Here is a 14,777-nt window from a genome sequence, read left to right on the forward strand (position 1 = left end):
GGTATTTCATTGTTTTTATATATATTATGGATAAATTGACTTTTCCATGATATTGTAATGTTTTGAGAAGCACCTCTCATAGTTTCAGTCATCTGTGTAATAAACAAAATACTAGAAGACAGACGGCTGGATGGCTGTCTTATCTATAGACAGCAGAACAGCTCAATGGCCCCATCAGGACTTTGGTTGTGAATGATAAACTATTAATCTAATGAAAATTAGTGGACATGAGACATGGTCTCAGACAGATGGCAAAATATGACATTTGTTGTAAATCTCATGACTACAGTTGTTACTTTATCTTCATTTTTAGCTGCTTTTCCCCAAAAGAACTAAAAGCATGTTCCGAATTAAAGCCAAAAGTCCCAAAATAAAGTTCTTAGCAGAAAGTGGAGCCCAAAACATTCTTTTTTTTTTTTTTTTTTAAACATTGGTTTTTATTCAAGTTGGAATGTAAACCCAAATAAATTCACGGGCAGGTATGTTAAGTGTCCAAAAAGAGGGGGCAGAATAATTAAGAATATAATACAGTATTTGCCAAACATAACAAACTCGGTACAATGCACAGCCACGAAAAACAAAAAAAAACAAACAAACAACAAGCTACTCTTTTGTGTTGAAATGACACAGGCTATGTTTCAATTTCAAAAAGAGGCTTCCTTCCTTTTTTCACCCCCCAGTTAAGAAAAGCTTTGTTTTTAGTGGATAGAAGAACTGAACATTTTACTGAAATGAGCAACAATCAGTGTTTGGAAATTAACAAGAAGCGAAGTGAGAGAGGACATATTCACAATTGTTTCAATAAAACAAACCCCTGGCTGACGGCAGCGTCACATTAAAGTAAGAAAGTCATGTATCCCGACACTGCGGTGTCTCTTGCTGCACCGCGGCGTACAATGTGGCCCGAAATTAAAAGTTGACTTGCATAATTTTGTCATACGTCGTCCATATGATGGGGGGGTCGGGTGTTGATTAACAAACGTGACAAGGAAAGATTTCTGCAGAAAGGGACCAGAAGGCACATTGTTCCTTTTTAGATTCATGTTTTTCCCCACAGCTCACAAAATGAGTTGGCATTAGGATGAGGACATAGCAGTGAAGAGCAAAGGGTCAGATCTGAGAGGGAGTCGAATATCCACAAGGGGCCATAGAGATTAACAGCTTGTGACAGCATACAAATTGTCCTTCACCAAAACTCGGGGGGTGTGGGGGGGGATATTGTCATATCCCATCAACCCAGGCTCAAGAAAAGCTACGATTAAGTTTGAGCTTTGTAAAAGTACCCGATTACTGACAAAACGCAGCTCTGGCAGGCGCAGAGCTGCAAAGGAGAGAAACACGACTCCCATCGCTGTTCATCGTTTCCATTAAGTGTTTCTTACTGGTCATTTGCTCGTGTGTAATTACAGGTTGTTGTCATGCAAGAGGTTCGAGAACAAAATCGCCAAGAGATATCAAAGAAGTATTGATACAGAAGAGAAAGAATAAGCCTTTAACGTTTCGCAAAAGGTTACATTGTCCACCAGCTTTGTCCCGCTTGTGTACATTGGTGCTGGAAGACCAAATGTTTCTCAGCTGAATGTCTGGGCCTGTTGTTTCTCGTCCTGCGGCCTCCAGTCTCTCTCCTCCGTTCAGACAAGCCTTCATTACTTTTTGGACAACTCTTGGGATAGCCAGTCAAGTCCTTCATACAGCCCAGTGCCCTGGGTGGCGCAGGTCGACTCAATCTGCCACTGCGGGGGGCAAAGATCACAATAATGTCAGAGTGGCGTCGCACAGGTTAGCGGTCCGAATCTGCTTCGGCTCAAACTACTTACAGTCTTGTTGCGGAGGTTGTGAAGGCCGAGCTTATCTGTCAGTTCGCTGACTGATAAGGCATTAGGAAGGTCCTGTTTGTTTGCAAACACCAGCAGAACTGCGTCTCTCAACTCGTCTTCCAGCAGCTGGAGGGGCAGCGAAAGAAAAACAGAGTTTTAGGTTCAGCTCAGCAGCAAAACGGAACTGAAACAAACACATCCAACAAAACATTTCATAAAAGCTGTTTGTGAAGCAAATCTACTACCAGGGTGAACATTTCATTTATACAGACTTATTTGTGAATGTAACGGACTTCAGTGCTTCCGCTGCTTCACTGCACCATCGGATGTCTGCGGCGCTCCAGCTGGCACACAGTCACCCTCACATTATCTTGTTGGGCGTCTTGATGAACTGACTCGTCTCCTCCGACTCGTACCGTATACCTCCAAAGGCATTACAGCTTTAGGGTTTCTGGTTTCATGTCTTCAGTCTGTTACTGCATGTTCTTTCTCATCGATTCAACCTTCATTTCATCACTTTCATCGTTATTGTGCAACCCTTTTCTAGTTTTAGACACGTCAGCGTTCCTTTAAACAGACATTATATGTTTATAATAAGTGACATTAATGTCAGATTGTGTTTTAAGAAAACTTCAGATTTGGGAGAAGTCACTTTTCGTGAATTAAAACAACGTGGCTTATTTTTCAAGCATCAGCTTGGTGGTTTTAATTCACTTTTCGAATAATTCTGAAGCCCAACTTGATGTGCAGGCCCTTTGTGTTGCAGTTCTCACAAATTGTGCGGTCGCGTGAAGGTTCACTGTGCTGGATCATGTGAAATGTGTGCTGTAAAACTAAAGTCTGACATAATCAGCCGCTAATCGGACTGCCTTGATTGGTGTAATGACTCAGAGGAAATCAATGTTGTCAATAAACAAGTCCTGGTAAAAAAACAACAAAAAACAACTACCCAATCTATCTGGATATGCTGACCGATTCAGAAATGAAAAGATCCATGCTGTAGTTTGACACCATGTAGTAAAAACCCTTGATCCAATTCTATGACAGAAACATCCCAATGAAATAAGTTAAAAAAGAAGTTGCTCTTCCCTGCCGGCACTCCCCTGAGCCAACAGGGAGGGACAACCATATCTTTGGTTCCAAGTCAACTGCATCACGCAGTCTCCGAGTCAGACACACCCACTTCACACGTCGGGACGTTAAATGTCTAATTTTCAAACCGTTTGTTATACTCTCCACTAAAGCGGAGCGTAGTTGATACCCACCATCTTTGAGAGCTCATCTGCAGCTTCTCCGATTCTTTCTCTGTCATTACTGTCCACAACGAAGATGAGGCCCTACAATGGAGGGAAAGTTGTAAAGTGCATATGTTAGTGATAATCGTTCATGGGTAAATTGATAAGGAGCTATAAATAGATATTTTATTTCAGTGAAAATCTCATTTGATTTGAAGTAAAGGAGCAACTGGCACAGCACAACAAAGTTCAAAAAAAAAAAAAAAACAATTTATTATTTTTTTTTTTTTTTCACCAATGGGAAATTGATCAAATTAACTTTAAACAAAAGCTGAACAGTCTGATATGCAGACTAAAAATAAATCCATCACTTATAAATCACATGGCAGCTTTGGCACAACGTCAGTCTTTAACAAACGATGGTCAATCACTTTATATGAAAACTTCTTCACTGGAAAGCAGCTATAGCTGTTGCTCAGCAGCACTTTAGTATAGTATAATAATACACTGGGTCTCAGCACAGACATTCACAATCGTACCTGTGTGTTCTGGAAGTAATGTCTCCAGAGGGGTCTGATCTTGTCCTGGCCACCCACGTCCCAAACAGTAAAACTGATATTTTTATATTCTACCGTCTCCACGTTGAAACCTTTACAGAGGGAAGAGAGAGGACCGCTCTTATTTCCAAGAAACAAGACCAGAAATGACACGTTTCACAGAACTGTTGAATTGATCTCTTACCAATAGTCGGGATAGTGGTTACGATTTCACCAAGCTTCAGTTTGTACAAGACGGTTGTTTTTCCTGCGGCGTCAAGTCCAACTGGGGAGGAAAAGAAACAAGGCGACAATGTAAGCTGGGGCTGTGGAGAACAACGTGCTGCAAACTGCATAACACGTGATTTCCAAAAGTCTGATCACCATAGAGCGGAGGACAATCAATACAATGCATGTGACTGAGAAGGAAAATGATATGTAGTTTACACCTCATCAAGAAACAAGTATTGAAGATAATTAAAGCAGGTTTTTCCAACTTTTTCAATAATATGCCCCATTCCAAACATTTAATAGCTTACATACAGTGGTTATTAGAGCTTTGTACCATCTGTCAGCTTTTAAACTGTATTGTCTTTTTCATCATTCTGACTTTTTTGATGCTTTTCCACCGATAGTGATGATGGCAAAATCAACCATAGAAACTACAAAATACAATCTGTCACCCTTTTTTTCCAAATTGAAGTGATATTTTTGGTACTTGTATGCGTTTTAATTTTTTTTTTTAAGTAAGAACAAATCACAGCATATAGTATTCTCTGCTACTTATCAAATCAGAAGTTATTACAGGACAGCCATAATTTCAATTAACACCAAGACTTTATTCTGCAATCGCTAAGTTTCTTTAATACATAAATTCTTAAATCTGTTCACCAAAATAATATTCATATGCTTCCTTGTTTTCCCTGGCGATGTGTTTTAAACAGATATTTCGCCCTGAATAACAGGACAGAATAAAAGCTGCTTTACTTGAGTATTTCTAAAACCATTAATTGTACACAATGTAACAGTAGTTCCCAGTACTGTGTACACCTCTGGTTACAGTATTATTACATCAGGGACATAATAAGATAACACGTATGTTAAATAACATGCAACTTTTGGGCAGGCCCTGTAGTACAAGGAACAACCTGTAGGGGCGCTGGTAATCCTACAGGAGACAAACACGAGTGTGTAACATGTCACTTCCTCTCTGCTCAGAAACAAGTTTAGGCAACAGTGAAAATTACCAAAGTAACTAGTGTCATATGGAGGAAATGTCACAATTCCACGTTAACCAACGTCGAAAACAGCACATCCCACAAAAAGTTGACATTTTTCCGAGATTAGAACAGAAAGTAACAAAGAGTTAAAAGGTACATGTGTAAAAAACGGTCATAAAAGCTCCGATGTAACAAACTGTCCACTTTAGTATTGGTTCTTTTTTTTTTAGGGAACGACTGGGAGAGCTTCCTGCTAAACTTCAGATGACACGGAACAGAAAGGGTGAGGTGGGACGATCCATTTTCACCACGTTTAAACACCCCAATCACTTATTATGTCCTTATGTAGGTTTTAAAAGCGGCCAGTGTTCGTATTTATACATTTGAGCCCCGAGAAAGGGAATTCGTGAAGTCTCGTCGAGAAACGAAGACTTCCATCGTAAACCGGCGATTAGCTCAACAGCTTCCACTCACCCATTAAAATCCTCATCTGTCTCTTGCTGAAGAGCCGCTCGAAGATGCTGGAGATGGTGAGCCCCATGTCTGCCGGGATGTTTCGATCTGAACAAGAACCGTAAATGGAGGGTTTAAGTCGAACTCCCCTGTGTTACTGCCCGACTGTCTTCTTCTCTCGGCGGCTCTGCAGAACTGCCACGTCCGGGCCAACGTGGAAGACACGACGTCATCCGTTTGAATAAAAAACTTTATCGACACGACAGGCGAGAACAGACACGCGCCAGCCATTTCATTTACGGTCACTCCGCAGCAGTGCCGGCAAAAGCATTTCAGTTCAGGGGCCACACACATCTAAGATTTAATCTTGAGTAGGCGGACACCCCCCCCCCCCCCCCCCCCCCCAAAAAAAAATAATTAAAAAAATATTTTGCCATAATAACCTTTAAATTTTAACTTTAAAGATTATACGTGATGAAAATGTCTATATTTTCGCAAAAAACCAAACCATTGCTCCCAGAAATCACTACAGCCTCAACATAAAGACTACTACTACTACTACTATACTTTCGTGATAGTTTCTGATGTAAAATACAGTGGAATGTCAGAAGACGAAGACTTCTCTAACTGTTGCATTTTGTTTTTACAAACTCACCCTGATAACATGGCTTAGAGCAATGAGGTAGCTATCTTTCAAGCTGATTTCTCAGGGTTGTGTTGGGTCCACTACTCTTAAGAAATTCACAAATTTGGCAACACTATGCCTGCCTGCTCTGAGATTGTTGAAGTAAGACTTGCATATGTCAATAAAGACTAAACTTACTAGGATGTGCACTCAAGGCAGGTGAGGTTCACATTTAATCGTGGAAAGTACAAAGCAAATAATAATCAACCAGATAGTATTAATAGTCTAGACTCATGCCATTTCTCTATGTTTTCAGTGATTTTAATCCATTTTAATAATCAAATCACTGAAAAAGTGTTACCTGTTCAAACAGTGAGGAGACTACATGTGTTATATTTGTTTTTTCCACAAAAGTAATTTTTCAGATATATTTATTTTTTCATACGTCCTCAGTTTTCAGAGACAAATACTCTATTGAGTGTGTGTCTAGAACAGCCCTGGGCATCTTAAGGCTCGGAGACCAAGCGTGGCCCATTGGATGTGCTTCCGGCCCTCTGGGTGTTTATGTGAAATTGTAAATGAAATGAATATTAGTATTCATGATGCATGTAGTATTTCATTGCAACAGCAGCTCATTAAAACATGTGACACAAACTGCTTTTTATCAAGAATTAATTTTCTTTTTGGGCAAACCATCTTAACTAATGTCCATAGTAGCACTCATTTTTAATGTGGCCTCTAGCAAAAACTAGTTGACCACCCCTGGTCTATAATATATTTAGAGCGTTTGATCTGACATTCATTTCCATCCATCCATCCAGCCAGCCATCCAGCCATCCAGCCATCCAGATTATACAGTGAAGCCTTATTCAACTGGCTGAATCACTAAAAAGTAGGCACTTGTTATAACCACTAGATGTCTCTATAACACAGGTGTGAATATTCTACAATGTCAGCAGCAACTGCATGTTGCAGTAATTCAAGAGGGTCAAACTCATTCATGTTCAAGGATCAGGGTCATTTTAATTTCATGGAGGCAACAACAGTAAAAAGACAGCATAAGATCGAGAAAATGACCAAATCACATTTGTTTCCTTTGTATAACTTTTTAAGCCTGAACAAGTTGAAAAATACAGATCTACTTACGTGTATGTGTGTGTGTGTGTGTGTGTGTGTGTGTGTGTGTGTGTGTGTGTGTGTGTGTGTGTGTGTGTGTGTGTGTGTGTGTGTGTGTGTGTGTGGGGTAGATTATCGGGTGCATTTCCAGCACAGGCAAAAACACAAAAAGTACTTGGAAAATTTATTGTTTTCTTTTTGTGAAGTCATACCTTGGTGCTTTAATTTCCTGAAGTCACACAGGTGAGTTTGGAAGTGTTTCCAGTCCCACTGGGGATTACCGTTTGAAGAAACAAGGCGTTGCATTCACCTGGTTAACAATACACTGACATGCATAAGAGGGCATGTTCAGAGGTGGAGTCAAAACAGTGGGCCAGGACAATGTGAAGACTTTATTGGAGGTGTACTCTGGAAGGAAAATACACTGGTATAGAGGTCTGTGATAGGAAGACCGGACTGGACTGCGAACACACCAAATGTGACTTTGGAATCGAGCGTTGGTCACCATGGCTGTTAATCTGACTGGTATTCTGACTACAGAAATGGTAAGCACCAACTTCCGTGATGTAAATGGAGTTTAGTTAATTTTTTTATTATTTTGCATGACATCTTCAAGGAGTAAAATATTACACACCCATGTCTGAAAACTTGTCTGTATTTTGTTTTTCAGATCAATAGTCTCTCCAATGTGTACATTGGTTTCCTGACTCTCAGGTAATGTACCCTCTGTTCTAAAAAAAAAAAAAAACAATAACTTTGTATGAGCATTTGAAGAGGCATGTAAATCAGAAATATGAGTATTCAGGTTTGTATTTGTTAGAACAACATGTGCGGAGTCAGACAGGCTTGATCTGTTCTGAATTCCTCCAGCTGTTGTCTGGGTGAAGTCACTTCATGTAGTCTAGAGCCAACAACTGTCAACCCAGTCTGACTCTGCACATTTGTTAAATACTTTTTTGTCTTACTTTCCCTGATATGTCATTATAGACTATTTCAAGTACAAAAAGGTGAAGAACACAAGTGTGACAAGAAAAAAAAAAAAAATCTCTTTTGTGTTTGTTAAGTTCTATGAAGCCAGATCTGGGTTATGATTTCATGTGGGTGTCATTTTACAGGCTTTATACAGGAATCACATGTATCTGAGATAAGCTCGTCAAACAATGTGTTACGTCTTGTTTTCAGACTCTTGTATAATACAGGTATTTGGCTTTTAGCGTCAAATTACTTGCAGTCTGATTTTAAAACAGGTGGAAAGAGTAAAGGAAAATAAAGGACATGATTGTAACTAATGCTAACTTAATCAAATGGCACTTATTTGCAATTGAACTTTCTAAATCTTAACCCTTTTCTTATTGACTGCATTCCCATTGCTCTGTCAAAAGCAATATTAAATATTGGCATTTTAAACTCATTCCTCAAACAAACAGTAAAGAATACAGAAATAACACCATGGTAAACAAAGGCAGATATAGAATTTATATTTTCTCCAAAAAATGTAAAATTAAAGGTTCTGATAGTAATCCAAATCTTACTGCAGTGTGTTGTAACGTCTTATTATAAAGAAGTTGAGTACTTGGTAAAAACTATAGACATTAAATTATATGTTCAAATGTACTCAAAAATACAAATAATTACTTTGATTATTCATATTTCTAATCCTCTATTTCATCCCCTGCAGAATTATCTGCATCCCTCATTTTAAACAGTATACACGCACAAAAAGCGAATTAAATGAACACATATTTATCACTCTGGTGATGCATCATGTGTGACTATTATGTTTTGCTTCCTTGCAGTGTCGTCGGGAGTTTTTCTGTCCTGGTGGTTTCCATCCTGAAGTGGAGCTATTTGAGAGAACAGGTCAGAATGTATGCATGGATGTTCCTCAATGTGTTTAGTGATAATAATAATAACTTTGCACTTTTCCAGTGTCATACATCTGAAGGGTTCGGTTGATTTCGGTTTATAGTAACGCCGCAACACCTCTGTGCAGGTCCACCTCCTGGTGCAGCTCGCTGTGGCGGATCTCCTGGCTGCTCTGATCCTCATGTCCACCAGCATCATGAACAAAATGAACACGATCAACAGCATAATCATCTGCCAATACAGCCTGCCATTATCTCTGGTAAGCAACCATTACCCTGAGTTTGTTTGCGCCATGCAAATGTGATGTATCACTTACAAGCTGTTGGAGGGAAATGAACACAACCTCTGATGCAGAAAATGAGTCAGCGTAATGTGACAGCGTTTATTTTTCTTTTGGTATTTCCCAGCTGGAGTTTCAGGGCCTAAGGTCAGACTTTTATGTCTCCATGTCAAGCAGGATTTTGCCAAGTCACCCATGGATGTGCCATGTTATTTAAGCAGTAAAGACTGAGAAGAAAGGCAGCACGTGCTACATTAAACATTCATTAAAATAGAAGTGCGAGAATCGAAACTATATCTCACAGTCCATTGTGAAGTGGGTCAATTTCATGCAAACATTTTCCGAAAGGTGGTGACGTATGTGTTGAAGTATTAGATATAATTTTATATCTATTTTCTCTAGATTCTAGAGCATGTTCCTAAAAACTGGGGCTGACTATGGAAGCAACAGACCTGAGATAGTTAAGCATTAACACAATTATTTATTAAACAAAGACATTCTCACCACATTGTCACTTGTACAGGACGGCCGTGCACTCTCGTACAACTTAAGGCTGAGAAAGAGGCAGATTCTACACAAACACAGACTCTTGAATCAGAGAGGCGGACTTCCCTATCCGGGCCCTCCCTATGACCCCGTACCACTCCGGCCAATCATAGTGGACTTCGGTTTGCCAGGCTGCAGTGGATCCTTGTTGACATATCAAAACCAATTGCCTCTGAGTATCAGTGAAACCAACATGGAGGGAAACACATGGTCGAATGCAAAGATTTTGTCTCTGTAACAGTGAACCTAAAATGGCAGACGACATAGAAGGATTCAAGTTAAAATAATCCAACAGAAGTATCAAACACTATGGTGTATATGCCAATATAAGAACTAGTCCCAAAATCTCATCAATCTCAATTCCTAGCACATTTGTTTTTGTACTCTAGTATTGTTCTTATCTATTTTAGAATAAAATATAAAGATATTAAATAACTTCACAAAAACAAGAAAAGATAAGATTGAAATGTAGAAATTCTCTCAGTGCAGGGTGGAAAATTATGAAAAAAATCTAATTACATCCATGTAGTATACCACTTCATGCCGGCAGGTCACACACACACACACACACACACACACACACACACACACACACACACACACACACACACACACACACACACACACACACACACACACACACACACACACACACACATACACATACACACACACACACACACACACCATTTTTTCCCTTTCTGCACACCCACTGAAATGCGCATTGGGTAGAGGTTTATTGGCTCTGGATGTCCAAACCTGAGAATAAAAACAGATTTTTACACCAACTTGTCACTTATGTAAGGAGATTACATAAAGATGCAGAAGGATAATTGGCCTGTATTAGGCCTTGTCGTAAAAATGTTATCACAACAACAGATCTGCGACAGGACAGTTTAACAGTGTTTACCAGATGATCCGCTATTTATGAGTCTACAAAAGTCTTGTCTTTGATGTGTGGCAGAATACGCACAGTTTCAATGCAACTCACGTGCAACTCATGTCCCATGTACTGCCTATAAATACAGAGACGGGCCCCAGTGCTTGTACAGTAAAGCAGAAACCTGCTGACTGATAGGGGTTATATTGACACCGACAGTTCAGAACGTGACAGTGCTGCACCTTTTATCAAAAGTTAAAAATTAGATGCAACATGTGACTTTCCACAGGAATTTAAAGACTTGGTCTTGGAAAGTACTGGAAAGTTTTTCTGTTTTCAGTTTGAAATTCACTTACAAATAACAATATGAGGATTTCCCCACATGGAATTAACACTCGCTTTTACGCAGCTTGTCTCTGTCGTCTTGAGACAAATGATAAAGCAAGGAGCCATAAAGAAAGTTCTCATAAAGACAAATAACTCATGTCTGAACTTGTGCTTAACCTTGGTTTTCACCTGTTTTAAGCAAATCTTTGAGATTTATGAAGCAATGCAAAACCCTTTTCTTGACCCCGTCTATTTGGTGGATATTCAAAGGAACGATTCGACATTTATCCCAAAGTTTTAGAACAACAGTACAGAATCATAATTGATCAAATGTAATTGAATCACACTCAGGTCACCAACAATTTCCTATGCTGCTGTTCAAGACTCCAGGCCCCGGGGCACTCCAGCCGATCTCAGACACCAAATAACTTTTTACATTATTCTCTTTGTGCTTTCTTCCAGACATTTTATTTCATTTCCTTTCTGCTGGCGGCCGTTTATGCCTGGAAATCGATGAATGCAATCCAAGGTTGGAGAGAAAGCCAGTCGGACGATCAGGTTGGACACATAGGATGTCGTTCGTATCTCATGTTCAACTTGTCAGGATTCAGTGACATCATGTTTCCTCTGATCTGTGTTGCTTGACAGAGACAGTGCGCAAGAAATAAGGTGGCTGTACCTCTGTATGCCTTCATTTGGTGAGTTTTTCTTTGACTCATTTTTGAAAATCTTAAAGTTATAATAAACAAACTGACCTGACCTCTTATGTGCACGTTTGAATTCTCTCCCCCTGTCATGTCTTTCTCACAGGTTGGTCCCGTCTGCATTATACTTAGCGTATGTGCTCACTAACTACATGGTAGCGGCCATGGTGATTCCATTAGATGACAGAAACTTTGTCGATGATGGCAAATACTGCACCAGGTGGGCCTCTCTCTGTCAAAGTGGGACAATTAGTCTCTTCCCCTGTGGTTTTGACCCGAGTGTTTGTCTGCTTTCAGTTGTTTTTTATTCCTGCATGTCGGGAGGGATAGCTGCTCAAACAATGTGAGTGTTCAACTCCCTCCCTACTTTGTTTGCTAATATCTTGTCTTCTGGTGTCACTTTATTGTTATTTTAAGGGAGAATGTCTACTAGTAACATAAAATGTTTAAAGCATTTCTTGATTTTGATTTGTGATAATTATGGCCTCTTCACAAAAACAGAATAATGTCGGATCTTATAAACTCTTCCAATCTTTTGGATTATTCGATTTCTGACTTTCAATATACCTTTATCAAAAATCAAGACGGCAAAAGTACTAATGTGATTTAGTTTACGTATATCAAATCTTAGCTATACGACGTTCTCACTGTTTAAATATATATTTTCCCACTTTTTCAGGAGACATTTCATAGTATCTTCATCAGAGCTACTCTTTTCATTATGGTGATAGGAGTCATGCTGACCTGCTCTGTGAGTCACAATATCATTTACCACATTATTTAAAACACAACATGTATCACATTTATCACTTGTAACTTCACAGCGCTATATGTTGGTGCAAACAGACTGTGAGGTTTATTTTTTTTCTTCCAGGTCATTTACTATAAAGTTGGTAAATGGTATGAAAAACATGAGCAGGCGGGTCTGTTTCCTGTGGAGGGAGACGGACGTTCAAGGAGGAGATACACAAGAGTCATTTCTACTGCAAGGAACATGGTTCTCGTCATCTTAGTCTGCTGGGCGCCAGGTAAACACGCAGACACGCACTTCTAAAATGTCTAACTTGAAAGTTATGCAGGAGCCTTTCTGTGTGATGTTTGCATGTTGTCCCTGCCTGTGCATGGGGGCTTACTACAGTCATCTTGTCACCGTCCAAAAACACGTTTCAGGTTAAATTCTGACTCACCTGTTGGTTTCCATCTGTCTGTTTGCCCTGTCATAAGCTGGCAAGCTGTCGAGGGTGATCTTCTTCATGTCCACACTCAGTTGAGATTTGCTACTGCAACCCAAGTTTAGTAAGAGCGGTGCAGAAGATGGATGGAAAACTTAGATTGTTTAACCTTGACGTTGTCTCATCTTTTTTTTATCAGCTCTCATCCTCATTCTGGTCTCCACCCTGATGATCTGGACGGACATTGAACAACGAAGCTTATTCGCTCTTTATGTAATACAGGTATGTTTCAAAAGGACAACACCTTCTTTCAGATGAAAAAAATATATGTTATTCTTGTCGGGTTTGAGTTGCATATTGCTTCTGTATATTTCAGGCCATCAGCGTGTCCCTACAAGGCTTTCTCAATAGTATGGTTTACGCCTGGAGACGACCCAACTTTACCGAGGCTGTCCTTGGGGAACACACACCCCTGATAGCATACCACCACCAGGCATTTTTTGAGGACTCACTTTGACTTCTGGCTTTGATTGCTGCCTATTAATGCACTGAGGAACTTTATTGAGTTGCAGCTTTGCAACATGCTTCCCGTGATAAGACTGAAGGGCTCCTGACTCGCTTGCTGGCTTTATGTAAAATTAAACAAAACGTTCTCATCTGTTCTCCTCTGTGGTGTCAAGAAAAAGAAAGAAAAGAAACTGCAGAAACACTGTTCAAAATGAGTCATTGCAGGTATTTTTACTGGAGCGTTTCACTTTGGGAAGAGCACATAGTAGCATATCCTTTTGTATAAATCGTTTTCGTGTAAAAAAAAACGTTGTACACATTATTTCAGTTTTTTATGTTTCATTGTGTCACATGTATTTATTTTTGATCAATAAAATACCTTTCAACGTGTCATTAGATTAATAATTTTTATCCAGTTACGTCTGATCTGAATTTGTTGCCCTTTCAGGTATCATCATACAATCCACACAGTATTACTCCACTGATAGATTTAGTAAAGCTGTTTTTTTGGGGGGGGTTATCAGTTCACCCTGAAATTTAATTGCCTCCTTTATACCACCCTTCCCTTTCAGAAAACATTATACCTTCACATTGGTGTAGTCTTTCTTGCCAGATCATAAAATGACAGTTTTCATTTTGTAAATGACTGATTAGTGTCGTCATGACAATTGACATTATGGATAATGCTGATCACATGTTTTTTGAAGAATGCACAAGTTGCATAAGACAGCTCGTCAGCACATAGTGAAGTTACAAGATTAAAAATCGCGTAAAACCTGTCTGGCTTCTTTGCTTTTCTTCCACTTGAATGCGACGTCAGAGGCATGTGCTGCCTGTAAAGCACAGCTCGCTCACAAAAGAGGAGGGAATGTCTGTGAGCGGTCAGGAATGCTGAGTTGCTGCCACCACAGGAGGGAACACAGTGTTGCTCTCTGTTTGTGCAACAGGGGTCACACACAAGCCATGTCTGATAATGTTCACACATGAACAATGGCGTAAGAGCCGCATGCTCTCATGTCATAATATTCTGAACTCCACCATCATCCTTGAGTCCGTGTGTCGGTTTCTTGACCCTCCGAGGTTGGCACGCCCGCTGCTCTGCCCTGCGCTGATCTGCTCTGCCCTGCGCTGCTCTGACCTATTGTTCCGTAAAAAGTAGACCTGATAAGTTACAGTGCGCTTTCTTTTGTCTGGAGGTCAGACTCTGTATGCAATACAAATGTAGTGTTATATATCTACCTGGGAGGATATCCAAACACTCTTAGTGTTTAACTACCGTACTTTGTTGTGACGCTGGAGTTTTTATCTTATTTATTTATTTTCTTCAAGAAGAAGTTCACTTCCTGATTACACCTCAAACACTCGTTTTCAAACCTTAAAGGATTCCAGCTCAACTAACGATGATCACATCCACTATAACTTCAAGTCGTCTCGGGTCTGGGAAACTGCAGCACATCTGATCTTTAGTTATCAGATCCTTCAGATGAAAATCT

At 39.8% G+C, this 14,777-nt stretch overlaps 2 protein-coding genes across 3 annotated transcripts; one reads left to right on the forward strand and one right to left on the reverse strand.

The window, feature by feature from the left end:
- Positions 1-407: 407 nt before the first annotated feature.
- Positions 408-5,578, reverse strand: LOC308116761 (ADP-ribosylation factor 4-like). The gene is made up of 6 exons (XM_080475136.1): positions 5,283-5,578; positions 3,794-3,874; positions 3,592-3,701; positions 3,083-3,154; positions 1,818-1,943; positions 408-1,733 (listed from the first exon to the last, which is right to left on the reverse strand). The coding sequence occupies exons 1-6, from the start codon at positions 5,347-5,349 to the stop codon at positions 1,647-1,649; spliced, it is 543 nt and encodes a 180-aa protein (XP_080331262.1). The 5' UTR covers positions 5,350-5,578; the 3' UTR covers positions 408-1,646.
- A 1,786-nt stretch (positions 5,579-7,364) lies between these two features.
- LOC308116272 (uncharacterized protein) lies at positions 7,365-14,063 on the forward strand. Of its 2 annotated transcripts, none has more exons than XM_080474360.1 (12): positions 7,365-7,547; positions 7,673-7,716; positions 8,799-8,862; positions 8,996-9,127; positions 11,364-11,459; positions 11,550-11,599; positions 11,712-11,825; positions 11,903-11,948; positions 12,285-12,356; positions 12,480-12,633; positions 12,977-13,059; positions 13,154-14,063. In XM_080474360.1, exons 1-12 carry the CDS (start codon positions 7,509-7,511, stop codon positions 13,292-13,294), a joined length of 1,035 nt encoding a protein of 344 aa, XP_080330486.1. In that variant the 5' UTR covers positions 7,365-7,508; the 3' UTR covers positions 13,295-14,063. The 2 variants fall into 2 exon arrangements, with proteins under 2 accessions (XP_080330486.1, XP_080330487.1); XM_080474361.1 differs by having other exon boundaries at positions 7,406-7,547; positions 8,799-8,870.
- Positions 14,064-14,777: the final 714 nt, after the last annotated feature.

The sequence above is a fragment of the Lipophrys pholis genome (genome assembly GCF_963383615.2).
Source record: "Lipophrys pholis genome assembly, chromosome: 11".
NCBI lineage: Eukaryota > Metazoa > Chordata > Actinopteri > Blenniiformes > Blenniidae > Lipophrys > Lipophrys pholis.

What these genes read in the sequence shown, in the direction of transcription:
- LOC308116272 (XM_080474360.1), top strand. Translation starts at nt 7,509, where the DNA reads ATGGCTGTTAATCTGACTGGTATTCTGACTACAGAAATG. An exon ending in ATTGGTTTCCTGACTCTCAG is followed by an intron (nt 7,717 to 8,798) that starts GTAATGTACCCT and finishes GCTTCCTTGCAG; the next exon opens with TGTCGTCGGGAGTTTTTCTG. An exon ending in GGGATAGCTGCTCAAACAAT is followed by an intron (nt 11,949 to 12,284) that starts GTGAGTGTTCAA and finishes CCACTTTTTCAG; the next exon opens with GAGACATTTCATAGTATCTT.
- LOC308116761 (XM_080475136.1), bottom strand. Translation starts at nt 5,349, where the DNA reads ATGGGGCTCACCATCTCCAGCATCTTCGAGCGGCTCTTCAGCAAGAGA. An exon ending in ATTACTTCCAGAACACACAG is followed by an intron (nt 3,155 to 3,591) that starts GTACGATTGTGA and finishes CCTCCATTGTAG; the next exon opens with GGCCTCATCTTCGTTGTGGA. An exon ending in ACAACCTCCGCAACAAGACT is followed by an intron (nt 1,734 to 1,817) that starts GTAAGTAGTTTG and finishes TGCCCCCCGCAG; the next exon opens with TGGCAGATTGAGTCGACCTG.